Consider the following 24,787-nt stretch of genomic DNA (forward strand, 5'->3'; position numbering starts at 1 on the left):
GTATCTGGTTAAAGATTTGATGAAACCTGTGAAAATGAATCAACTATTGAGAAGATTCTGTGATTTAAAATCACAGGGAGAAGGGCAACTGAGTGCTGCCAATCTTGGCACACACGCCAGAGAGGGGGAAAGGTCCTGCTGGATGTCATGGAGTCACTCATCCACTAGAACAAGGGGAGAGGGGAAAAACTTTCACTTAGTTTGCAATCTCCATGTGGCTCATTGGGCTATATCTGACATCTCTCCCCAGCACATGTGAAAGAGAAAAGGCTCTCAGGCTCAAGAGGAAGCAGAGAGATTACTATTGACCCCAAGGACTGCTGTGTCCCAAAAGGAAACACAGTGCTTAGAGCTGTATTGCAGTGGGCCAGACATTCTGGAGGCACAAGAGCAGAAGCCAGCCACATGCATCCACTGGAAATGATGAATGAAGTCTGAAAGAAATCATAAATTTTCCCTAGTAAGTAACTTCCTGGAGAAACAGAGGAGTGGCAGCATTCTTGAATCATTGTCTGCGTGAGTATAGGAGTTTGACCACATATTGACATAACCTGCCTCATCTCCCAGCTACACAGAGGCTGTTAAACCCTAACGACCTATCAGTGAAAGACTCTTAGCTTGGCTGATAGTGGGAGAACCTAGAAATCTTGAATCAAAAAGATGTCACAAGCCAGTCCCTGCTACAGGAACTCTTACTAGAAAATGCTATCCATACAGACATCTTAAAACTTAAGCTGTCTCAAAAGCAGTGTGCTGTTGCTCAGACTGGGAAGCCCCTTCACAGAGTGTTTAAAACCGCTTGCTTACTCCCAGCCAGTCACCCCTAAACAGCTATTTTTTAAAGTACCCATGGTTAAAGATTGCAGTCAGATACCTTATGTGACATATTAGCTAGTTCCTCCCTTTCATCCCCAGGAAACAGTTGCTGGAAAATTACCCAACATGAAATAAAGCGAAGTGTTGCTACCAGCCTTTAAAAACACCGTTACATGGGCAGGGAACTTCACAAAATAAGGGAACAGAAAACTTTTCTCTATCAGGAAGAAGAAAACTAAACCATCTATTGGACCACAAACTGATCCAGAACTGAAGTCTTCACAATTTGCAGGGCATTTTTGACCTGCAGAAGAAGTGCTTTTGGGCGAGTCTAAGTACAAAGAGACAAATGTAAACCAACAAAAATAAAGATTAATTTTAGCCAGATTTGTGAGTTTCTTGCATTGCCACCTACAGAGTCACTCATTTCAGCCCTCAGTGTGCTCAGTATACCTAGGGCTTGCTGTAACATCATCTGAAAGTCCCTGAAGAACAAGGTTATTAGACTGAACCGATGTAGGGGAAGTGAATGTTTCAGTTATTGGAAATGGGGGGGAAAAGGATTAGGAATTATGTAGCACTGCAGAGGACAGAGGAAGAAATCATCTGAACAATGGAACCAGAAGAAATTTGCAAAAAGAGAGCTCATGTCCATGCAAGCCAGGCCCAGGAAGCAGCCAGGGCTCCAGGCAACCTTGGCCTAAAGAAATATAAAGAATAAAGCTCTCCAGTGGATTAGGATCTAGCCTTTGTATTCACTGGCAAGGAGAAGACCCTGTAAAGCTGTAACAGTAAGTATCCATTACATCCCCTAGAAAAGAGAAGAAATTGTTGAACAACCTTGGCAGGGATACTTAGGGATATTTTGGTTCTCAAATACATGACAATGATCCTGGGGAAAAATGCCTGCCATTTGGGGTTATTGCTCTGTAGGTTCCAGTTCCCCCCAAGCTATTTAAGGACGTACGGTTTGTCTTATGGAAGGAATAGCAACACTAATGCAACCCAACTCTCACCATGTGAGCTGGTATCCAGTCTTTGAAGAATAGAGCTGTAACTCCATTTTATGCCAAAAAGTAAATGGGCAAAAGACTGGGAGGAATAAAGTGGCAGTGTCCTGACAGAGCTACTTGTCGCCTTTCTTGGGCCACAGAGCTTGCCAAGGGAAAGAAAAAGTCATTCTACTCAAGGAAGAAGGAACTATCTCACTTGAATCATCAGAAAAGGTGCTCCCATTAAAAAATGACTTTATGAGAAAGACTAATACTCAAGCAACACCCACATATGCTCCATTCAGCAGAAAGGCCTTGAAACACATTTATTTAATCTTTTTTAATCTCATTTTTTTATTATTATTAAAAAAGGATTTGGAGTCATCAGGGTAAAAAATCAGCTAAGCATACATTGCAGTTAAGATTCCACGCACAATAAGAAATCCTGACCAACCTCTAACTTCATCAAGTGCCAAACTAGAAGCCATAGTTGCTCCTACAATGGCTACGCCTTTTCCTTAGGCTTTGTGCTCAAAAAAAACATTACCCACATGGGTGGATTCTAGGACACAGGCATCCAGATACTCACAGCCAGGAAAAGAACACGATCATGAGACGCAGTTACACAAGTATGACCATCCTGTGCGTAAACATGGTGGAATGTCCTGAGTCATGAGGCTGCCTTGACTCAATTACTTCCCCACACTGCTACCAGCACTCTCTCCCTTCCATCTGATACTGTAAGAGACGTCATCTTTATGCTCCATCACAGTAGTGTCAGGGGAAGGTGCCTAAAACACCATGTACCCATCTTTGTTACCCAACACCTTCACCTTATGACACTTACCTCAATAAGGAATGCTAAATCCATTTATTCCAAATCCTGTTTCAAGGCAAATTATCTGCACATCTTGGAGAGAGCAACTTACTACAATGTCTTCCCCTTTCCCTCAGATATAACATTTTCAGGTTGTGCTCGCATGTACCATTCCACCCAGGCCCCATCGTACACAGCGACATCTGGTTTGCCACAGAGGTATGCCCCCAGAGCAACATGGCAGGCAGTGACCCCAGAGCCACACGTAGCTACTAATGGCTTTGAGAGGTCCACCTTCTTCGCCTGAAACAGACTGCGGATCTGCTCAGGAGTCTTCTCTAAGCCAGACTCTGTGAGGAAATCGGTGAAGGGGATGCTCAGGGACCCAGGGATATGACCAGGCTCAATTCCTGGAGGAAAAGCAATACAGACAGGAATTAACCTCTGCCACCCGGGAGGAGTCCGTTGCAAAACCTGTTCTCTGTTTCACTGGACAAACATTTATTTTTTGATATATTTTGCTAAAATAAATAATTTTCTTTTTGTTAAAGTTTACTTTACTGACAACCATTATTGATTAGATGCACAGCCCTCAGGAATGATGGCTCCAACCTTCAGGTTACTAGTTAGTCAGAGAAACCTGTCATGAAGTTCTCTTCCTCCCTTGCATCAGAGCAATCTCCTCTGCAGTCACTGACTGAAGAACCTTCCCAAGTTCTGAGGGGAAAGTAGTACCAGTACATTAAGAGACTAATAAATATTTCTGAGGTGTATGAATGCTGTTTTCCCCACCCCAATCCTTTGTGAGAAAGGACACACAGCTTTCCCCACTTCTAAGTCAGTTTTCAACTAAAAACAGTACTAGCTAGTAAAAGAGCCAGAAAGACAGGGACAACTGTATTTCCCTTCACTGTCTCTACAGAAGTCAAGCCTGAGGGCACCCTAAATTAAGCCACTGCTTAGGATGCCAGTGTCTCAGCAGGCATATTACCATCTCGGGGCTCAGGCTCTATTCCCCGGAACCGTCCTGCAGAGCGTGCGTCGACTAGTTGGAAGCGGTGGGAATCCAAGTTATCTATGATGTCCTCATAGCTTTTCACCATGGACTTGTCCAAGGAGGCGTGGAATTCAGAGGGAGCTACCTGACTCTTTCCAGAGCTCAGTGGATTCCCCTCTTGCTGCCAGTTCTTCAGGCCACCATCTAGAAGGGAAACTGCTTCATGTCCAAAGGCCCGAAACATCCACCACACCCGGGGTGCAGAGAAAAGACCTTGGTCACTGCCATCATACACGACAACATGGGAATCATTCCCCACACCCAGCTTCCCCACATACTCAGCAAAGTCATTAGCCTTGGGCAGCATATGATCATATGGTGAAGTACGGTCACTGCACTGGTCAATGTCAAAGAAAACTGCACCAGGGATATGGCGCTCCTCGAATTCCCGCTTTGGGTCACGGTTCATCTTTGGCAAATACCAAGATGCATCCACAATTCTCAAGGCCAGTCCAGCTTGCTGGGACCTGATGGCTTCTGATAACCATTTTGCAGACACCAGAGCACGGTAGAGGAGTTGCTGCGACATTGCTCCTGATTTCTGGCCAAGGTTATGTGATCTCTGGGGCTTGTCTGAGCTCACCTGATTGCAAAAGAAAGCAAGCTGTAAATTAGAGATCAGCTTTATGGAAAGCAACAAGACAAAGATGTATTCTGAGGCCAAATACTTTCTGGCCTGTGTCCATACTTAGCATACTAAGCATGGCTATGTCTACAGTGAGAGGTCTGAAGTGCTCCAGTCCAGTCCAGAGTAATGAGTTTCACAGAGCTCAGCCCAAACCCTGCACTCTCTGAAGCTGCCACGGCAGAGTCCTGCCCCTTGCTCCCCCCTATCCAGAAACCTTCAGCTATGCTAAGGGCAGTGAGAGGGCAGCGGGGCAGCCCCAAGTCCCCCCGAACCCCTGCTCCAGGTCCCTGAGGAACAGCCTCCAAGCGGGAGGCGGGGATGGAGCCGCCCCCAGGGTGAGGGCAGACCCCTCAGGCGGGGGGCTTTGCCCTGCACTGCCCCACCGCTCTCACCCCCCTCGGGAGACCATTTCAAGCCGAGGCCAGGCCCGGAGGGCCCTCACGGGACACAGCCTACCGGATGACTCTCCGCCCTCCCGCTGCCTCGGGACATCCCCCTCGCCGCGGCTCCTCTCCGCGGGGAAGGAGAGGGGCCAGCTGGCGTCCGGGCCGCGCCGCCCCATACCTCCGCGCCGGGACCCAGCCGAGCCGCACCAGCCCTCACTCAGTTACCGCCCGCCATGGCCGCCGCCGGGAGACGGGAGCCAGAGCCCGCCCATGCGGGCCGGTCCCGGGCCGCGCCGCCCGCCCCTGCCCGCCTCCTCGGGCTGGTCCCGGGCCACCCTTCCCCTCCCCGCCGCTGCCCGCGGCGCAGGGACTAGCGCGCCGCCGCCGCCATTTTGTGTGTCCCCCAAGGCGCCCCCCAGGCCCGGGCTGCGCCTTCGCCCTCGTCCCCTGCCCGCCCGCCCGCTCGGTCGGGGAAGGCCGGTGTCGCCCCCCCCGCTCCGCGCCCCCTCCCCGCCTTGCAGAAATGGGGGGAGGGGGGCAAGGGAAGGACAGCAGCGGGGCGCCGAGCCCCCTCACTCCACCCAGCCACTTAGGCCCACGGCTGCTGCTAGGGGAAAGGAGCCATCGCGACCCTGCAGAGGCAAACGAGCACGTTTCCCGGGAGGGAGAGGGCGCCAGCCCGTCCCTCCCGTGCCGACTGATTGGCCGGGGCCGGGTGCCAGGAGGCCGGGAGCGGGGCCTGGCCGGCCCCGGCACAACCCCGGCCCCCGACATGGCGTCGCAGGTGCTCTCCAAGGCCCTGGTCACCGCAAAATGGCTCTCAGAGGCCATCCGGGCCCAGCGGGTCGGGCCGAGCTTGCGGGTGCTGGACGCCTCCTGGTACCCGCCTCAGGAGCGAAACGCCCGGCAGGAGTTCAAGGAGAGCCACATCCCTGGAGCATCGTTTTTTGACATTGAGGAGTGCAGGGACAAGTCGTCCCCGTACGACTTCATGCTGCCCAGCGAGGCCCACTTCGCCGACTACGTGGGACACCTGGGGATCAGCAATGACACCCACGTGGTGTTGTACGATGGGGACAAGCTGGGCACCTTCTACGCCCCCCGTGCCTGGTGGATGTTCCGGGCCTTTGGGCATAAAGATGTCTCCGTGCTGAACGGCGGCTTCAAGAACTGGGTGAAGGAGGGCCACCCCGTGACGGCAGAGATCAGCCAGCCGGCACCGGCAGTCTTCAAGGCCACGCTGAATAAAGCCCTGCTGAAGACCTTTGAGGAGATGATGGAGAACCTGAGTTCCCGGCAGTTCCAGGTGGTGGATTCCCGCCCAGAGGGCCGATTCCGAGGGACCGAACTAGACCAAGGTAAAAAGAAAATAGGAACGGGACCTGCCCTCTGCACTGAGCAGAATGATTGTTGATGTCAGCCTAGGCTAACAACTCATGTCGGCCATCAAACATATTTTTCCAGTGTACAGCCACACCAGTGCCTAACCCCTTGATTTATTTGCATGCTAAGGGATCTACAGTTGAGCATTCAGATCCCCATGCACTCCCAGCATTTTTTTTTTCTTGAAGTTGGTTGTAAAGCTGCAGGAGGAAATAATAGGGGAGAGGAAATACTGTGAAGTCTGCAGTTAGTTGGCTCCAGGATCCTCCATCCCACACCCTGCAGAAGTTAATCAGACAATGCAAACATGGGACATAAGAGCTTCCAGAGGGTTGTTTAGGGCCCTATCTAACACTAACAGATGTACACAAACTATCAGTATTCATACAGACACCTCACTTAATGAACCAACAAAAGCCCAGGCTGTTTTAGGCAATACTGTAACCCAAAGGATGTTTTTCTCTTTTCTCTGATTCCTAGCTAGTAGAAAATTTGCTTAACTTGATCTTTGTCCTTTGGCTCTTCGCTATAAATCTAACTAGCTAAAGGAAGTAAAGCCTCAAACCTTTCACAAACATATGAGCTGTCCCCTTCTTTCTTCTGGATGCCTCAGGTGACAGAAACACAGGATTTTGTTACCTTGATGGAATACTGGACATGGAGGCATTTGAGGTGGGAGAAATGCTGCGCAGTGGGGACAGCTAATAAAGCAGCGCTCCTGAAATGAAATTTGAGTTGATTGTTAAGGGAGTCTGTTACTGTGAAATTTAAGGGTTGATATATTACAGAATAACCTCCCCTCCAAAACAGTCACAGACACAGTTTAAAAATACAGAGTATAAGAAACAAAACCAAGCCCGACTACAGTTACTTGATCTGAGTGAGTTCCCTTCCATAGGAGTGGATGTACAACAGGCTTCTGTGATTCTGTGGCCATGCTGTGCTTTGGCCTTACAGCTGGGGGTTTTATTGTGTATATACTGCTCTACAGCCATTAAGTGTGGAAGTCTTGTCCCACAGATAACAAGCTCTGAGATTTTGATCTTGAAATAAATTCCTATGGACAAACCTCCGCACTGCTTGGCTGTAATGGGTCTGTACACATGGTTCACATAAACTGTTCACAGTTCACTGTGAATACCCAAGCACACTTGACCTGTGCTACAGAATGCAAAAGGCAGGAGAGTTAGTGGGAGTGATGGAGGGTACCCTGCAGCGCAGGGAAGGATGGGGAGTTAGGCTTATTGCTCATTCTGTTTCTTCACCTACTATAGCCCATCAAAGTGAACCTTGAATTTTAACCTTAAGATGTGAATAAAGTGCTCTTTGCTGGGAATTGATAGCCCCAAAGTGGGAGTTGTTACTAGGAGATTCTCTGCCCCAAAGTGGGAGTTGTTACTAGATGACAAATCCTGTTGCTTCGACAATGTCTTGAAAACAGATTTTTCCTTTGAAATGAGTCAGTGTGGAACAGTTTATTTGTGGTGGTCCGGCTTTGCTTCCTGGAGCACATCCAGCAAGATAAGCATTCCGGCTGCAGATGCTCATTCCCCAAGAGCTTGACAGCTTGCTAAACCAAGCTAGCCAATAGCTGCACAACAGCCATCAGTGGGTAAAAGGCAGTGCTTATACCTAAAAGAACAATTTGAAATCAATGCTGATTAATTACAGAGGTCATCCAATCAGGGAGGAGAAATGCTGTATGCAATTTAGAAGAGAAGAATGGTCTTGAGGCTAAAGAACTTGCTGTGTTCTCATGTGATTTCAGTTTAATTATTGCCTCAGCTCTTAACTTTCTAATTAAGTCAATTAATCTCTCCACTTCCATGATCTTCATCTCTAGAAGAGACTAATTTCAGTTTACTCTGTTTGGTTTTCAAACTCCTTATGGTAGGAATTAGCTGCCCCTGTTTTATTTCTGTGCAGCAGCTATCTTGTGGGGGGTCAGATCTCTGTTGTGGTGTTTAAGATAAGCCAAACTATGTGGTTAATTTTCAGATGTTCAAGGAGGCTTGCACAGGTTGCCAGGGGATGGAGAAAGATGGATGTATCTTTATGTCAGGTCTCATAGCTCTTAAATATAGGCATTGCTTTGGATGAAAAAGAAGCTTAGGTGTTTGTGCTGGAATGAGCTCCTCAGATGTGCAACTCTGAGCTATGTACAGAGTGGTTTAAGTGGCATGTTACTGGATGAACTGTCAAATACAGAGCAAACGCAGGCCCAGCTCTGCTCACTGCCTGTGATTCAGCAGAGGCCAGACTGGGGTCTACAAGGGCATGTCCATTCAGGCACAGTAGGGTACAGATCCAGGAAACCAGCTTGAATTGAGGCAATCCCCACTGATTGGGGCAGTTTATAAAAAATAATTATGAGGGTGGCAGTGCTGACTCCCTCTGAGTATTTGGCATATAAAATACGAAACAAGAAATACAGATTGAACAAATGCATACAGAATAAATGGCAATTTCCAAATTCCTTTAAAGACAACTGGAAAGGGAGACAGACAAGAAATCTTTCATCTGAAAAAGAAGACAAACCCTAAGTTTCATAATGGGCTTCCAGCTATTTTTATTTTTCCTTTTCACTGGCCTCAGCCCATGAGCCATCCTTTTCTTCCTTGCACATATACTACTCTTCAGGCTTTTCTTGTTTTTCCGGCTTTCATGTGCACCCTGCCCCACAAATACAGCTTTTGCTCTGCTTCAATATTCAATGGCAGAGTGAGAATGACATGTTGCTACTTCTTCCCTCTCTTCTGTAAGCAGGATGTACAGTCTGAACTGACTAGCTCCACTGTTTACATGAAGGAATACCCTATGCATGACATGGAGAGTGAGAGACTTTGTAAGAGTCTGTTTCATCTCATATAAGCCTGCAATCCAAAGATGTTCATCTTTGTGACAAGTTTGACAAACATCAGCCACTAGGATCTGCACTGTGCCCATACCAGTTCATAAAGAATTGACTTATCCTAACAATCTACAGTATTTTAACATTGGTAGCAAAGGCATATGGATCTAACTGCCAGGATCTTGCAGGTAGCTGGCCAGGACTGGGCTTAAAGTGTTCTTTCCAGTGAGTTTATGATCGGTTCCATGAGATCATTAATGGTCAATTCCAAGACATATAATTTGAATGAAAGAGAAAGATAAAAAAGGAGACAATGGAGGGGTAATTGGTGGGGAACAACTGTTTATAGTCAGCTGACTCCAAAACCTCAAGGAGTTAAATATATACAAGACACATCTTTCATTTTTTTACTTGATTTTGATCTCTTTAGCTTCTTTGACTAAGAAAGTCCGCTTGGGCTTTTATCAAAGTCAAAAGGAAAATTCTAGAGAATTCTAGAGAATAAAGAGCTCTAGTCTTAGCTAGATAAATAGTGAATAATAAAAGACAGTGATATTTAAACAGAGAGCCTAACAAATGTGGAAAAGCGGATTAAACACCATAGAAGATCACATATTAGAGGTTACGAAGTGTGAGGGAGAATTGCCAGAAGCCAAGCTGAGTGAGACTTGGCAAAGGGAATTAAAACAAATAACAAAAGCTGTTGCAGCAAAATGAATAAAAGAAAACAAGGGAAGAAAGAATAAATGGGGTTGCTATGGAGTTAGCAGGGTTTGAAGATGAAAGATTTTTTTTATCTATCCAGACTCTGCTACTGTTTTTTTCTGAAGAAGTCTATAGAATTGGGAGAGGAATAGTAAGAAGAAAGGGAAAGAAGTGGAAACGATCATTTTTAAACAGTCAATAAAAAAGTATCCCTGTGTTCAAATCCATCAGGCAAACAATCTCCATTCCAAATACATGTTGAAAATTGGTCATGTGACACTGCAAGTCCATGAGGAAAGACTTTTATTAAGTAGCTCACATTAGAGTATGGTTCTGTAGGGTAAAAACACTAGAAAAGCTTGTATTCATATTTTGGATGTGAAGTACAGTACAATCCGGGTAGCTATTAATCTATTAGCATAATGCTGATAGACTGGAAGACTTTTCAAAAAACTTAAAGAAAAAGTATTTGAATTGGAGGCAAAATGGAATACTATACTTTGTTAAACTTACAATGCAACTAAAGGCTATGTTTCTTTGATAATTAAATTGATTTGCCAGTTAAGAGAGGTGAGAACATGCATGCCTGTCTGATCCTTTCTTTTGGCCATTGGAAGGAGCTGTGTGGGGTAGATTTGATCCATTTGGACGTGCGTACTTTGTACATAATATTAAATAGACATTTATTATTGTGAGAAGAGGGCCGACAGAAAGGGGGGTGAGATAAAGGCAGGGAGATAAGAGCAGCTTATGCTGAAAGCAGATGTATTAGGCTGGCAGGAGTTATCAGCAGAGTCCAGTCATTGGGCTTCTGTGTTTTATTTCGTATTCTTGTGAATCATCAGGGCACTGAAAATAGGGCAGCACTACTGAAATGCACAGCTGGCATAGCCTTGGGGAGGTTTAAATGATCATATGCAGAATATGGGATAACCTAACCAACTGGAGTGATAAAAATGGTAGTAGGTATAGTACTACAGAGAGCAAGGCTGAATACCTAGTTGCATTAAATACTTTGCTGCAGGCGTTTCTGTTACAAGCTGAGGTCCCATAGTTGGAAGCAACAGAAGAGAGTAAGAATTGGGTGAATTAGTTAATTGCAAGAGCCACAAAATGTGATTTGGCCTTGAAAAGAGCAATTATAAACCTTCTATCTATCAGTCAAGGTGCCAGGAAGCACCACTTCAGAAGGCTGGTGGTCACCTAGAACTGATTCTAGGGTGGCCGAGGCAGTGAAGAGCGTATCTAACCAAACCTTATTGGGTTTAGGCTAAGGGCCTGATGGCTGATGGAAGTGCTGAGTACTTCCCATAAATATATTGAAGTGAAACCAGAAATGAAAAAAAGTTGTTTCAGACAAAGGGCAATGTTAGCTCAAGGATAAATGGTATATGGACTGACCACGACACACTTAATTTGGAAATGAATGTTCCTCCTTATTTGAGCACGGTGGTGTCTCCGTGGGAGGGCTTATGGCAAGGATTCTAACTGTTTCTGAGATGGATACTTTATGAGAGGGAGCCTTTAACCTGGTTACTGTAATAGCTGGGAGCAAGGCTCTGTAACTCTAGGATTCCTTCCTGGAGTTTTTAAGTGTGACTAAGTGAACCTGGCATGGAGTATCCTCTGTATTATGTGAGGTAGGAGTGGATGTATCCTCTCCCCATTCCAGATCCCAGCTATGTCCAGTCTTGCCTTCCGGTCTTGTGTTTTTCTGCTCTTGTCCTAGCGTGGAGTGAGCTGATAAGATTTCCTCTACCACTCAAGATTACTAGATTGTAAGCAGTCCAAGTGATTGCAGTTATGCAATGTCAGCTAGTTCTTTCAGCTGAACACCCACATACATGAACAAATGCTATTTCCACAGAATTTCCTATTTTTCACTCACAGACCACAAGCACTGGTCTTTCTGGCTCCAACAGACTTTCAAATATTTGGAGCAAAGAAATATCCCTATTGGTCAGAGACAAAAATGCGTTAAAATGAGACTGCTCTTTTCAGATCTGCTCAGCTTGTAACTGAAGATTTGTGGTCTCCAGTAAGAGGGGAGGGATATAATTCGTTCTCCTGTGCTCCCCACTGTAAGATGTGTGAACAGTCTAGAAAAGCTCTTGTGAACATTGGGCCTGGAACAGTTAAGAAGAGAATCAGTGGCCCAGCAAGCTTCTTCTGGTAAGAGCTGAGGCTTCTTAGTTCAGCTGCAAGCCTTCTTGGTCTCAATATGCTTCCCCTGTGCTCTAGGATGGAGGGGTAGTTTAAGACCGCTGTTCTGTGGAATTGTCTGTGTTGGTGTGATTATTAGTACTGCAGCAGAGGCTAGCAGAAATCCCTCAGCAAAGCAGAGAATCAGGACCATTGACTCTGGAAAAATGATAGCTTAACCCAGGTCTGTAATTGTTTTCCCGGTAAGATCATGTGCATTCTGAGAACTGTGAAAAAGGTTTTCTTACACTCCTCCTTTTCTTCCTATTTTTCTATTTTCTTTTTTTTAATTCTCCCTCTGTCACACAGAGGCTGTGTTAATGACAGTGGTTTTTGCAATTATCTGTACTTCAAAGACAGGAACTGATAAGCTGTTGTTTTCTGGAACTGGAAAAAAAAACATGTGATGAAACTACCAGTCCAAAACACTGCCTATTTTAACATAAACTCCAAACACAGCCAGAAGTCGGAGCAGTTGTCCTCCTAACTTTTCCCTGAAATGCTGAATGCTCCTGAGGGACACATGAGATGGCTAGTGGACAGAAGTGTTAGATTACCAAGACACTGGGAGTGGGTGAATCAAGAGGCAAACAGGGTCCATCTGGGAGAGCTTTTGTGAAACTGACTCAGGGCAGGTCTCAGTCTTTGCTCTGCTATGCAAAAATCACCTACTCATGATTCTCCGAAACCCTGTCTTCCTGTTATGATGTGGTCTCCAGGAGTGATGAAACTGCAGTGTCATTATGACATCTAAAGCCAGTCTCTGACTAAATATACTTTAATCATTTGGCTTTGACAAAGGTTCTTTGCCCCAATCTCTCCTCCATCTCCTGAAATCAGTTAGCCTGTTGACATTTGGGGCAAATTGAAAGCTCTTAATGAAACAGAGATTACTGTTTCTGTGAAACTTTCACAGGGTTCTCTCCTTAGAGGTTCAAACCTAGCTAGGACTAGTCCCTGGAATGCATTTTAAACCTAATATTTAATATTTCCTGCTCCATGGAGACTTTATTCAAAGCCTATCAAATCATTGGTAAAAATTCCTTTGAGTGTAATGGATTTTGATTATGCCTATAGCGACAGAGTTTGAATTTCAAGGGCATGATGAAAATCTTATCCATCACATTTTTATTTCTGCTTCTCTCTAAAGACTTTATTGTTGAGATCCAGCTTTCAGCTTGCCAAAAGTGGTCAGTTATATCAACAGAAAAACAGAACCCATGCTGATTTCATCCAAGGAGTAGATAAAATGTGATACAGAATCTAAATTCACACTTCTCTGACCCTGTTGCCCTGAGATGGCTTTCTCAACAGTAATATGTCTGGCTTTAAGGTTGCTTTACTGTTCTGAAATAGGATCTTATGGTGACACAAGAATAAACTGTGAACAGGGAACTACTTTTACAAATTTCACATGAGCCACTTTTTTTGTTTCTGAGAGTTCTGTTACACTGCTGTAGACAGCAGACATACTTGGAAAAGGCCAGAAAATATCCTGCAACATTTCTCTTTACACAATTTTCATTAATGTCTTTGTTAGGATCTTTCCTGGGTTGGTTCTTTGATTCTTGTCACATTTAGGTCTTCCAAAGCCTCTAAATTCCTACTGCCCATTGCTTGCAGTGGGGTAATAGTTCCCTAAATATCCTGGAAGATTTGACTTCAGCAGTGCCAAATAATCTTTATCTTCCTCTTCTTAGCACTGTACTGTTTTGCATCTTCATCATCACTTGAAACAAATGAGTATCTTGAAGAGAGAGACTAGGAGCACCTGCAGTGATGTCTCTCTTTAATGTTGTTTTTGTAGGTGTCTCTCATCACCTACATTAACTCCTCCCTGCTAACATTTCCTTTTCTTCTCTACTCTTGCAGGGCTGGAATCTGGTCATATTCCCGGTTCTGTGAACATACCATTCCACTCATTCCTAACAGAAGCTGGCCATGAGAAGAGTCTTGAGGAGATCCAACAAATGTTCCAGGAGAAAAAAGTCGATCTCTCAAAGCCACTGACTGCTACATGCCGCAAAGGGGTCACAGCATGCCACATTGCCTTGGCAGCCTACCTGTGCGGCAAGCCTGATGTAGCTGTTTATGATGGTTCCTGGTCAGAGTGGTTCCATCGTGCCCCACCTCAGTACAAGGTCTCTGAGTTGAAGCGCAACAAGGCCTAGAAGGAAAATTATTGCCTTGGGCAATGAATCTAGCAGCCGTCTTCAGCTCAGAGCAGAGGGAAAGAGGAGGTGGAAGTATAGGAAAAACATGGTGGTTTATATTTGGTCAATTTTTCTAAGAATGATCAGTAGAGTTTTTATCCCATCTTTCAATTTCTCATAATGAATAAAATCTGCTGCTAAGATGATGCAAGTGTGAATATCTCTAATTGTTCTCTGTAGCCCGTGACCTCCTTGTACTGGCTGTGAAAGGCAGCTTTTTTTAAATGAGGGAAAGTTGCACCCTGGAGGCTTTCAGAAATTCCTGTGTTCTGGTGAGAGCTCAGATCCGTGGTGTAACACAACAGAGGAAGAGTGTGGAGCTAACATACAGCACTGGATGCTGAACACAGGAGCTCTGTCTGTCACTGACTCAATGTGAGACCTTTAGTCAACCAACCATCTCTTCTTTTCTGCTGTGGAAATTGTGTGCACCTTCCCTTACCTCTCTGAGGGGACTTGTTGAGCCTGTGGGAAGTGTTTAGAGATGCTAAGAGGCCCAGTTATGCTAAAATAACAATATTGTTGATTATCATGTTTGTGTTATGAAAGCCTCCAAGAAATCCTGCTTACATGATGAGAACTTATGGGCACAGGTGCTTTATGAGACATGAGTTTTTTAGTCTCTTTCTTGTTTTTTCAATCAATAAGGATGACCTTGATCTCTGCCATGTTTATTATGGTTCCCATGGTAACTACAGCTCACAGATAGAGGGAGGCTTGTTCCCTAGCAACTGTCTCTGGTGTTTACCCTTCATTCCACCTCCATACCTGGACTTCAGCAGGACCTGCCTGGTTGTAAGAATAACTTTGGCATCTCATCAGAGACCATGAATCAGGTGAGAGAAGTGATAATGGAAGATGCTTTGCCTCTTGCTAAAACCTAGATTCTTTCTTCAGTATGAAAAAAAGCTGAAAAGATCCAGTTTTACTTTGACATTCATGGGGCTTCTCAGGCCTAGAAAGTTGCTGCGATCTCCTATTTTGAAGGCCAAGCCAGATTTGGAAGACATATTAGACCATTCTTGACCACATCTAGTGACTGGTAAGAAAGTCATAGCAATTCCTACACCTGTCTGAGGAGGTCTGGATGGCTAGAAGTCAGGAAAGTGAGGGTGAGGGTTTTGGGCTAGGCTAAACATGTATTCTTTTTTTTTTCAGGAAAAAAATGGATAAGTTTTATTATTTTTAGCTCTTCGACCAAGATATGTCTTTTCTGGTATGTCTGCATATTGTCGCCTGCAAAGTTGGTTTAAGTGTTACCCAGGAGGATGGTTAGAGGGATCGTGTAGTGGTTATCACATCTGCTTTACACACTGAAGATCCTGGGTTCAAGCCCCAGTGGAACCAGCACCAGGAAATCTTTGGGAGGTTGGACTAGGTGATCTCCAGAGGTCCCTTCCAACCTTACTGATTCTGTGATTCTAGCACTATAAGCATATGATTTCCCTTCTGTCTGTGAAAGCAGCAGAAATTCAGGCAGCCTCATAGTTTGGGGTTAGGATTAGCTCAGTCGGTTAGAGCGTGGTGCTAATAATGCCAAGGTCACAGGTTCGATCCCTGTACAGGCCACTCATTTGGGGGTTGGACTAAATGATCTCCAGAGGTCCTTTCCAACCTTACTGATTCTATGGTAGAATGATCTAAGAGTCCTTCCTGGCATGAAGATACCAGAATCTCAGGGTAGCACCTTGACTTTGGACAGCTCAAAAGTAAAACAAACAATAAGCAGTGATAACAACATCAAATCCAATTACAAACCAGAAGGTAGGAACTACAGCAGAACTTCAGTGGTGTTTTGTCTAGGAGGAACTAGGGAAATGAAAGTTATCAATGATAGGGATTTGAGATATTAGCATGTTGCCTCTATATATAGAAATTCTGAATTAAAAGAGGTGCATTGAAGTGAGAGAAGAGGAATTTCTACAACAGCAGACTGGAGAGAAAGTTCTTTCCATTGGATATAGTAACAATAATGACCGTATTTTAGTGCTATGTAGGAGGTGGGAATTAACAGGAGTTTATTTAGGAACAGATTCCTGCAATCATATGTAAATGTTTGGTTCCTCCTTAAAAGAGATTAAAAGCAATACAGAAAAGAAGCTGATCCTACCATATGAGCCATGCACTGGCTTTCCCTCTACATTTCTTGTGGCCCTTGTCTTTTTATGGAAGAGGTATTTTCTCTTACTACATTTTTGTAGCGTGCAGCACTGAGTCTTGGAGCCAGACTGATTGAGTAAATCCAGTTTCAGGATCCCAATATTGCATCAGACATGCTATAGCAAAATGCTGGTACAGTGTAAAACACAAGCTGCCAATTCAAATCAGTCCTGAGAATTCCTATGAGTTAACTTTAAAGCAGTAGGATTCCTGCTCCAACAGACCGTCTCTTTTCCAGTAACTAGCATTAAGAGCAGAAAGTAAGCATAAATGTCATATCATGAGCTAATTCAGCAAATGCAAACATATATCCCTGCCTGATCAAAATAATATTTGTACTGCTGCCAGAGCCAGCAGGTTCACAAATACTGTATTCACCATCATTGGCCATGTCATTAGTTGTAACCCATCATGGATTTCACATGAGCTAAGCTTACAGAGTCCTGCTGGGATGAGGAGCACGGAATAGCAGCAGCAGGATAGGACTGAGGATATGCAGACTTTCCTTCTGCATGAAAGGGCATAAGCTTCCTTTAAGTACAGGAGACAGGCAGAACCTAAGAGCTGGTTTTGCAAGGGTTAGGTGTTGGATCAATCACATCAGCAGAGCCAGCAAAGCAATACAGGGAATAGTTACTGCCAGAATCAGGGAAGAAACCTCCCTTCCTCTGCATATTCAGCAATGGCTGCATATGCAGCCATTTTATGTTCGATACTTCCTCTCCATGTTTGTCTAGCTTTACTTTAAAGCATGGAAGGAATGAACTGTTATAATTGCACATTGCAGCCTGGGAATGGAAGTCTCGACTGAAGCGCCTGTAGGTGCTTCAGAATAGATAATGAAGTTTTCACTGATTTCTTTTTCTGTTTTGGCCTGTTTCTTCACTACTGCTTATAAAAATTCTTGCAGCTCAGTATTCCTCAGAGGCACTGCTTGACCATGTCCTAGGCAGGCTGTTAATGTCAAATCCTGCAGAACTACAGTTTTTTAATCTGAAAGGATCATGGGTTGTAGGACCAACCATACAGTCTGGTGTGGACAGTCCTATCTTGATCTAGAGAGGTAAATTCCACATTTGCTTGAGAATATTCTACATCTCAGAAAGATGACCAGATGGGCAAGACTTCAGTCTTCTTCATTCCCTTCTCTGAGCCTGACACAGAATTTATTTCTCTTCCAAGGAGGTGCCACATGCCTTAGCTTCCCTGACACCTGACCTGGCAAAAAGTGACTCTGTGCTGGCTGGCAGTTCATCAGGTAAGCAAGGTAGCAGAGAAACTGTCCCTTATTCAGAGCTTGCTTTGCAACACAGCTTAGGAGGGAAATTATCATTGCCTCTCTTTATATTCTCTAAATTCGAATGTACACTATGTGGGTGAAAACTATACAGACAGGGGATCCCATGTGTCTGTGGGCTGATGGGTTACAGTCCCTCTGAGAATGTGTCCCCTACAGGTGGACTTGTCTTGCTACTTCCCTGAACAGGTGCAAAAAGCCAATGCTGTGCTGTAAACTCCTCAACAGATACCAATGCATAGCAGAAGCTGTCAGTGCACATTCGTGTATGTTTGGAGGGGCCACCTAAATGTAAGAAAGGATAAAGCTTTTTGTGCACATTCAGCACAAGATTTTTACCTGCACATTTCTGTGTATGATCATTTATCAAGAATATATGAGAATCCTTAGGAACTGGATTCATCTGGTTCAGTGGGAGCAGGAAGTTTGATATAGTGCTGCTAGGTATTTTTCTTTTCCTTTGCTCTTTGAGACCCTTGATTCTTCTTTTTTTGTCTGACAATGACACCATGATATGTTTGGTTGTTGCCAGCTTCACTTAAGGTACTACCTATCATCAAAACAGTAATAGATGCATTGTACTGTTCCTTTTGTCTTTTAAGTGGAACCTGGGGAAGTGAGAAAGGAGCATCTTCCAGCAGGCTCACGGCCCAGCAGCCGGAGAACATCTCTACAGAGTTCCAGCAGAACCTCTTGGAAGATCGCCAAAGGCCCATCAGCTCAGGGAGTTACAAAGAACTCCACATCTGTCAGATATCAGACATCTCCTTCTGCAAAGTGTGTTCAGAATAAAAGCCACAGCAAACAGAGTTTCCAGGCCAAAACTTCCTCCATTACAGATCTTCATTCAAGAAGACTTGAAGAGGAAGGAGGAGATACTTCTGCCACGAAAGACCCAGCAGTGAGGCATGAACTAAGAGGGAGGAACAGCAGTTTCCGCCTCTCTGCACTGTCCAGGCAGAAGGAGGCAGAAGACAAACCAAGCTCAAATGCCAAAGAACCACCAGCAGGCCAGCACCGAACACTGGGGTCTAGGGTGCCTGGATCTCCCCAGAAGACCACAAAGGCCAGCTACAAAGAGGCCAAGGAAACCCGCTGCAGATTAAGTGCCAAAGAGTCCTTAGCATCATTAGGGCAAGATGTGAAAGCAGAGGGGAAGCTTCTTCTGGAGAAGAAAAACACCTTAATGCATGCTAACAGCAAATATAAGTCTGTCAGTGCAGATGAACTTACCAGCAGTGAAGAGGTACTGGAGGAAGCAGTTTTGTATGCCCTTTGAGGCAGGTTGAGGGATGTTTCTATGGTGTAGCAGGAGGGCTGAGTGGGTGGAATATAAGCTATTTCTAGATGACATTTAGGGGAATAGATTTGGGATTCACACTGAGGTGTAGTAGGACATTCCACAGACAGCCTGTCCCATCTTTTTTTTCATTTTATTTTCCCCTCCCCTTTCATTTCTGTAGTCTCTGTAGTCAGCAACAGAGTCCCAACTCAACAAGGCAAAGCAGTGTGGTACCAGGACTCAGTCCACGGCCAAAACAATGTCAGCTCTTTCTAATTTGCACCCATTTGCACCAGTGTCAGTTGGCCCGTGCAGTTACAATGGCTATAGAGGCTACTGACTCAAGGACAGACTTGGATCAGGGATATTAGTCATAGCTCAAAGACTTATACAAGGATGGAAATACCAGAAGGAGTTTGGTGCACTTAAGAAGTATGAACTGAAACTGGTTCCATGTTGTTCATATTTTCAGGAACGGCAGGCTCTGTGCAAAGCAGGACTAATCATAGGGCAGAAAAGGCTCAGCGACCGCACTGAGATGCTGCAAAACCCTCTGACCTCTACATCTTTTGCTGATTACTACCAGCTGGGTTTTAATCTGAGGTCAAATATCTTCCAAGGTGAGGGGATGCACATACCTATGCTCGATCTTCAAAGTTGGGCCATTTATGCTGGGTTTGGGCCCTGAACATCTGCAGTGGTTTGGGTAGAGGTCTGATTGAAGGTGTCCATCATCTTCTTGCTTTTTCCATCCATGGCACTCCTTTCAGGCTTTAGCCCTTGAGGAAATAAAAGTTACAGCCTCTCTCTCTACATATTCCATCCCTTTCTTTTCTCATCTTCCACTCTTTTTTTGTCAAGGTAGGAAAAGTGAAGTTTTATCATGCCTCCATCCTCCATGTCCTGGACTTCCCCAATGGACAGCATTTGCAACCAGAAGTCCCCTATTAGTTCCAATCCCCTGTTGCCTCCAATTCCAATAGTGACTTTTTTTTCTCATCAAAGCCTTTAGAAATATGGCGTTCTGAAATGTCTTCCATTTCCACATGTCTTCTGAAATGTCTGAAATATTTCCACAGTCCCCAGCGATCTCTCCATTTAAGCAAATACGAGGAACAAAGCATTCATCACATTCTTGTTGCCACTGTATCCAAGAATCTCTGAAATAAATGTCTCTTTTTCTAGTTTATCATGTACCACTATGAGTCAGATTCCTGTCCTTATACAATATGTTCCATGACAATACCTAGGAAACTTGCTGAATATTGAAAACCGCACTGTCCTGGGCTTTATGCAGTCACATAGGAGAGAAGGATATCTTATTCCAGGGAGCTCAAAGTCATTATCATCAAGGAGAGGGTACAATAAAAAAGGAGGTAAAAAGGGATGAGAGATGATAATAAAGCCCCCCAAATGGCTAAAAGTTGAGGTAAACAGAAAAGTCAGAGTCTAGTGAGTGGGAGCTATCTGTAAGAATTATGGCAGAAAAGGAGCTCAAGAAGGCCTTGAGTGGTAAGATAGTGCTTTTTGTGAAGCTGTACTATTGAGTAGGAAGTTATTCACATGGATGAGGGGATTCAAAAGGAGATCAAGTTGGTACTTGAGTGAAGAAGGGGCACTGGAATACAAATAAAGATGGTACTATGCTGTACCCTCTATGTATATCTCATATTTCAAAATGAAAAGCAGTTAAACTGGCAAACACAGCTCCTGCCTGTGTGATGGTGAGGCTGTTATTCAGCACCTAGCCATACATCTAATAAAAGATACTGGAGTCAATACACATCTTTTCCTGTGCCTTTGAAATTGCTGATGTGGCTCCCCTGCAGGCCTGCAGTAGGGTGATTTCTGCATACTATTCCTCTTTTGCTGTTCCTTGCAGGTGGCCCACTGGAGAGCAGAAGCTTGATGAAAGATTCATACACCCCTGACGTAATTCAGAAAGCAATCAGAGATCCAAAGAATTGGCATGGAAGGAGGACTGATGAGCTAGGTATGCCTTCTGTCGGGAAAAATATGTTGTTGAACTTCTGAGATGGGTGCTGCTTCTGCCAAGGATAAAGAATGGGTATGGGCAAATGGGGGGACTGCACACTGGCATTTTCACAAGAAAGGAGCTCTGCGGCTAGAAAGGTCCCTGAGGAGTAATACTATTAGAAGGGGAACTATAACTGAACTATGATTTGCCTTCTTTACAGGGAGATGGCATCAGAAAAATGCCCTAAATCTTAACCTGCAGAAAGCATTTGAAGAGAAATATGGGAAGAACAAAGGCAAGCCTTAGAAGAATAAGGTTAGGGATTGGACTGCTTTCAACAAGGGATCTTCTTCTTCAACCATCTAATAAACCTCCATATAAGCCTTCTGCCAATTGCTTGTTAGGTGTCAACAGCAGGTGTGTTGGTCGTGCTCTCTTCTCTTCCCAGTTAGGGAGTCTTCTGGAAGTGGAATGCCAGAGAAAATATATGTATATGGAAAAGAAATTTGCTTTGTTGGTCACTGGTAAGTTGAGCCTCAATGGGATGTGAGATACACACCCTGCAGAGGGTAGAGGGATGAAGTGATGAGAGGAGACCAAATAGAAATTCATTTGCTCACCACATAAGGTGGAGTAGGATGTATGAGGCAGGACCAGGAATCCCACTGGGTGGCATGGAGGATGAGAGGAGAATGAACATGTTTTTTAAATGACACCCTCCTCGTGACCTGGTCGTAGTGCTGGGTTATTAAGTGGGACCTAGACAGAATGCCAAGGAAGGGAGATGGGTATGGGTGTGGATGTTTATGTGTATGTGCGTGTATAAAAGTTTGTCAAAAGATTCATGATACTTCAATGGCTGTCCCAGCAAACCAGACAGAAGGAAATACCCAGAGGATACACAGGGAACAAACCAGGGTCACCCAAGAGCCTAAGTGCTGCCTACCTTTTCAATCCTAATGGCTGTAAAACTCTCACACAGCTTCAGAGCTGGAGCTGTATAGCAACAAGGCACACTAGGCAAAGAACCAGATGCCTGTTGATGCTTTCCAGGGGAATTCAGACTCATAATTATGCTTCTTAGGCATCAGTGTCCATGCAGTCACTCGGGCAAATCCAAATGGTTGGCAACAGATGCCTATGTGGAGTAGGAAAGGAAGTTTCTCTGCACACAGTTCTGGTTTTGTTGTTATGTCTGTCACTTGGAAGGTATCATGGAAAGTTTTTGCCTAGGCAGGAAGCAGCAATATTGCTAGGAAAACAAATAGAAACTCACCTGAGAAGAGAAGGTATTCACTAAGGCCCACAAAATTTTCAGGCTATGCTAATGCAAATACAAACCAAGCCATTCCACCTAAAGGAAACGGGAAAGCTACAAGAAGCCCCTGGACTTCTCCAGTCTGCCGCTCACCCTGCCGTGTGACTGGACTGTTACTGAACCTCTCATAAGCCATACTCACCTCTGCTAGCCCTTCCCCCACCTCCAAGATAAATGTCTCTTAGAAACACGTCTCCACCATACAGTCTATGTAATCTGAAGTCCAGAGAGTGTGTCGAAAGAATAACTCAAGATCACCCAAGAGCTTGAATGCTGCTATATAACCAGGGAATATGCTGACTGCATAAAAGCAGTGAAGTAAGTTAAAATATAACTAGTGATTATCATGTGATAATCGTTTTCCAACAGCAATAATTAACCACTTGGGATTCAGATGTTTCCAGGCACATGCACAAGTCTTTCAAACTGAGGAGACTGGCCAAATGGCAATGTGTAGAAATCTCCCTGTGTGTTTCCGTGTGCATCAGTACAAGAGGTCCCTGTCTTCGCACTCAGCACTCTGGCTTCAGCTGAACAGCAGGGCTCTGTACCACCACCCTGTTCTGCATGTTGTATACAGCACTGATTACCGGCATGACTCCAACTACATAATAAACACTGTCGTCTGATCCTGCAGCAAGTCTTAAACCAGAATCAATGGACCTGAAAAGAAACCTACAGATGTTGTTTGGCACACGGAAAGCAGAAACTCAGGCACAGTTAGCTAATACAGGTATAAGTTCTTAATATAAGGCTAAATCAACACACAAATTTACAAGTCTCTTTCTAATGTCTGAGCAGACACTACAAAATTCTGGTACAACTTGGAACAAATGCACTTTGCTATCTATGAAATGCTAAGGAAGATCAGGAAAGGACTAGAAAAATCTTAATTGTGAGCCACTATCCTGTGCCACAAACTGTATAGTTTGTCTCTTGCTGTGAAGAACAGTAATCACTTTATACACTTTTTACAAATTAAAATAATATGTTTATAAGCACTTAAATAATGCAAAATAGTTGGCATTGTGTAATGCAGCGAAACAGAAGATATCTGATTGATGCCAAGTGAACACATACGCATGGTAATCCTTTTTCATCTTCCTCTCTGCTTTGCCAAATGATACAGCACAGCCAGAGGTAAAAACTTTCTGATAGCTGACACATTGAAAAGTGCAGGGATAACTTAGATAGCTTTTAATGAGACAGCTCAAACTACTGGAAGCAATCAATACCTGAAGTCACAGAGTGCTGAACCTAGATTTACCTAGAATCATGGTGAGGTGTGTTACCCTGTGTAGTGTTCCATGGTGCCTAGAGTGCTTTGGATACTCAAACAAGCATATTTAAAGCCAGCTTGGGAATCTCCAAATAGCATGTCAGATGCAGTTAAACAAGAGCTGAACTGAACTAAGTGCTCATTGCTGCTGAAAATCTCCCACCCATCCTTCTGCTCTCAGCTGTTCATTCCTGTTTTCTTGTTTGTGCTGGTGCTGATACTTACCAGTCCACACTCCAAATTGTTTCAACTTGAGAAACCATCAGGAAATCAATACAGAAGAAGAAAGTATAGTTAACAGGTTAACAAATCAAATTTTCTAAGCTAAGGATCTTGTAACAGTCAAGGCCCATAATGATGGGGCATACAGATGTTGAGGAACAGGCGTGGAGAGGGAAATGAGCTTTCACTTTTTGCCTTTTATATGCAGTGAGGCATTAGACCTCTGTTATATTGTAGCACTGAACTCAGCACTTTGCAATGTAGGTAGCTTGTATTTAAGTGATTTTGCAAGGTCTGAGCATTTGGTGGCAGCTCTGAGCCAATGTTTTTACCTGAAAAGCTGGAGTTGGAGGGGGGAAAAAAAATTGTTCTCTGGCCTAGCTAAACCATTCACCAGAATAGCTGGTTAAGATCTGTTTCAGTCATCTATGAACAGCGCATGCACTTGAAATATAAATAATCATATAGTATTATAGCAATTTGAAATAGAAGAGACCAATTAAATCCAAGAATCTGCATCACTCTTGTCCTACCTTCTAGTTTTTCCAGCAATAATGGATATTTCCCAGTTAAGGTTTAGGCATCTCAGCAATTGAAACATAGTTTATTCTGCAAGATATCACTATTCAGAAAAGTTTCCTGTTCTCCATCTAGCCTTTTTCCTTTTCAGTTAACCCTCTGACTTCTGTCTATCATGGGCTATCCTGAATTATTCCAATCTGTCTTTGTTATCTCCACTGCAAGTGGTTTTGAATGGCTCACTAAAGAAACTTAAGTGTAAGAACAGAAGATACTGCAGAACTCTTATCAGAGTCTTCAGCCAGCTATTAAATTCAGGCCTAGGCCTATACACTGTAAAGCTTTCACTGAACTAAAACTTACATTTAGAGACACTTCTATCCTGCGGTAAGCCCAATACCTCATTCCTAAAAGAATGAAGTACTTACTGCTGATCCTGTCTTTACTGGAATAAAGAGAAATCCTGAGCTGCTTGAAATAGCTAGAGATAACAACAAAGAGGGAGCAAGGGAACTGACTTCAGTGGATTTCAGTCTTGGACACTAGGGTTGAAATGCAATTTTGTCTTAATTTTGAAAGTATTTAAAGCATTATTATCCATCAGGAGAGAATGGTGTTTGAACATGGCCTGAGGATTAGGAATTACTTTTGCTAGTCCCCTTGGTAGTAGAAGCGCAAAGGA

General features: G+C 44.1%; 3 protein-coding genes across 4 annotated transcripts; 2 read left to right on the top strand and 1 right to left on the bottom strand.

Moving 5' to 3' along the window:
- Positions 1 to 2,120: 2,120 nt before the first annotated feature.
- On the bottom strand, positions 2,121 to 4,993 carry MPST (mercaptopyruvate sulfurtransferase). 2 transcript variants are annotated; one of them, XM_062588573.1, is made up of 3 exons: positions 4,875 to 4,993; positions 3,617 to 4,265; positions 2,121 to 3,035 (listed from the first exon to the last, which is right to left on the bottom strand). In XM_062588573.1, the coding sequence occupies exons 2-3, from the start codon at positions 4,209 to 4,211 to the stop codon at positions 2,737 to 2,739; spliced, it is 894 nt and encodes a 297-aa protein (XP_062444557.1). In that variant the 5' UTR covers positions 4,212 to 4,265; positions 4,875 to 4,993; the 3' UTR covers positions 2,121 to 2,736. The 2 variants fall into 2 exon arrangements, with proteins under 2 accessions (XP_062444557.1, XP_062444550.1); XM_062588566.1 differs by lacking the exon at positions 4,875 to 4,993 and adding an exon at positions 4,767 to 4,860.
- Positions 4,994 to 5,180: 187 nt separating this feature from the next.
- LOC134147410 (thiosulfate sulfurtransferase) lies at positions 5,181 to 14,196 on the top strand. Its single transcript, XM_062588542.1, has 2 exons — positions 5,181 to 6,054; positions 13,710 to 14,196. Exons 1-2 carry the CDS (start codon positions 5,220 to 5,222, stop codon positions 14,006 to 14,008), a joined length of 1,134 nt encoding a protein of 377 aa, XP_062444526.1. The 5' UTR covers positions 5,181 to 5,219; the 3' UTR covers positions 14,009 to 14,196.
- A 434-nt stretch (positions 14,197 to 14,630) lies between these two features.
- Positions 14,631 to 21,286, top strand: CIMIP4 (ciliary microtubule inner protein 4). Its single transcript, XM_062588554.1, has 6 exons — positions 14,631 to 14,886; positions 17,393 to 17,468; positions 18,110 to 18,753; positions 19,262 to 19,409; positions 20,672 to 20,782; positions 20,988 to 21,286. Exons 1-6 carry the CDS (start codon positions 14,878 to 14,880, stop codon positions 21,071 to 21,073), a joined length of 1,074 nt encoding a protein of 357 aa, XP_062444538.1. The 5' UTR covers positions 14,631 to 14,877; the 3' UTR covers positions 21,074 to 21,286.
- Positions 21,287 to 24,787: the final 3,501 nt, after the last annotated feature.

The sequence above is a fragment of the Rhea pennata genome, chromosome 1 (assembly GCF_028389875.1).
Source record: "Rhea pennata isolate bPtePen1 chromosome 1, bPtePen1.pri, whole genome shotgun sequence".
Taxonomy (NCBI): Eukaryota; Metazoa; Chordata; class Aves; order Rheiformes; family Rheidae; genus Rhea; species Rhea pennata.

Coding starts and splice junctions, on each gene's coding strand:
- CIMIP4 (XM_062588554.1), top strand. Junction 19,410..20,671: donor GAGGTCAAATATCTTCCAAG/GTGAGGGGATGC, acceptor TGTTCCTTGCAG/GTGGCCCACTGGAGAGCAGA. Junction 20,783..20,987: donor AAGGAGGACTGATGAGCTAG/GTATGCCTTCTG, acceptor CCTTCTTTACAG/GGAGATGGCATCAGAAAAAT.
- MPST (XM_062588566.1), bottom strand. CDS start 4,802: ATGTCCCGAGGCAGCGGGAGGGCGGAGAGTCATCCG. Junction 4,266..4,766: donor GGAGGGCGGAGAGTCATCCG/GTAGGCTGTGTC, acceptor TTTTGCAATCAG/GTGAGCTCAGACAAGCCCCA. Junction 3,036..3,616: donor AGAGCCTGAGCCCCGAGATG/GTAATATGCCTG, acceptor CTTTTCCTCCAG/GAATTGAGCCTGGTCATATC.
- LOC134147410 (XM_062588542.1), top strand. CDS start 5,220: ATGGGGGGAGGGGGGCAAGGGAAGGACAGCAGCGGGGCGCCGAGCCCC. Junction 6,055..13,709: donor AGGGACCGAACTAGACCAAG/GTAAAAAGAAAA, acceptor CTACTCTTGCAG/GGCTGGAATCTGGTCATATT.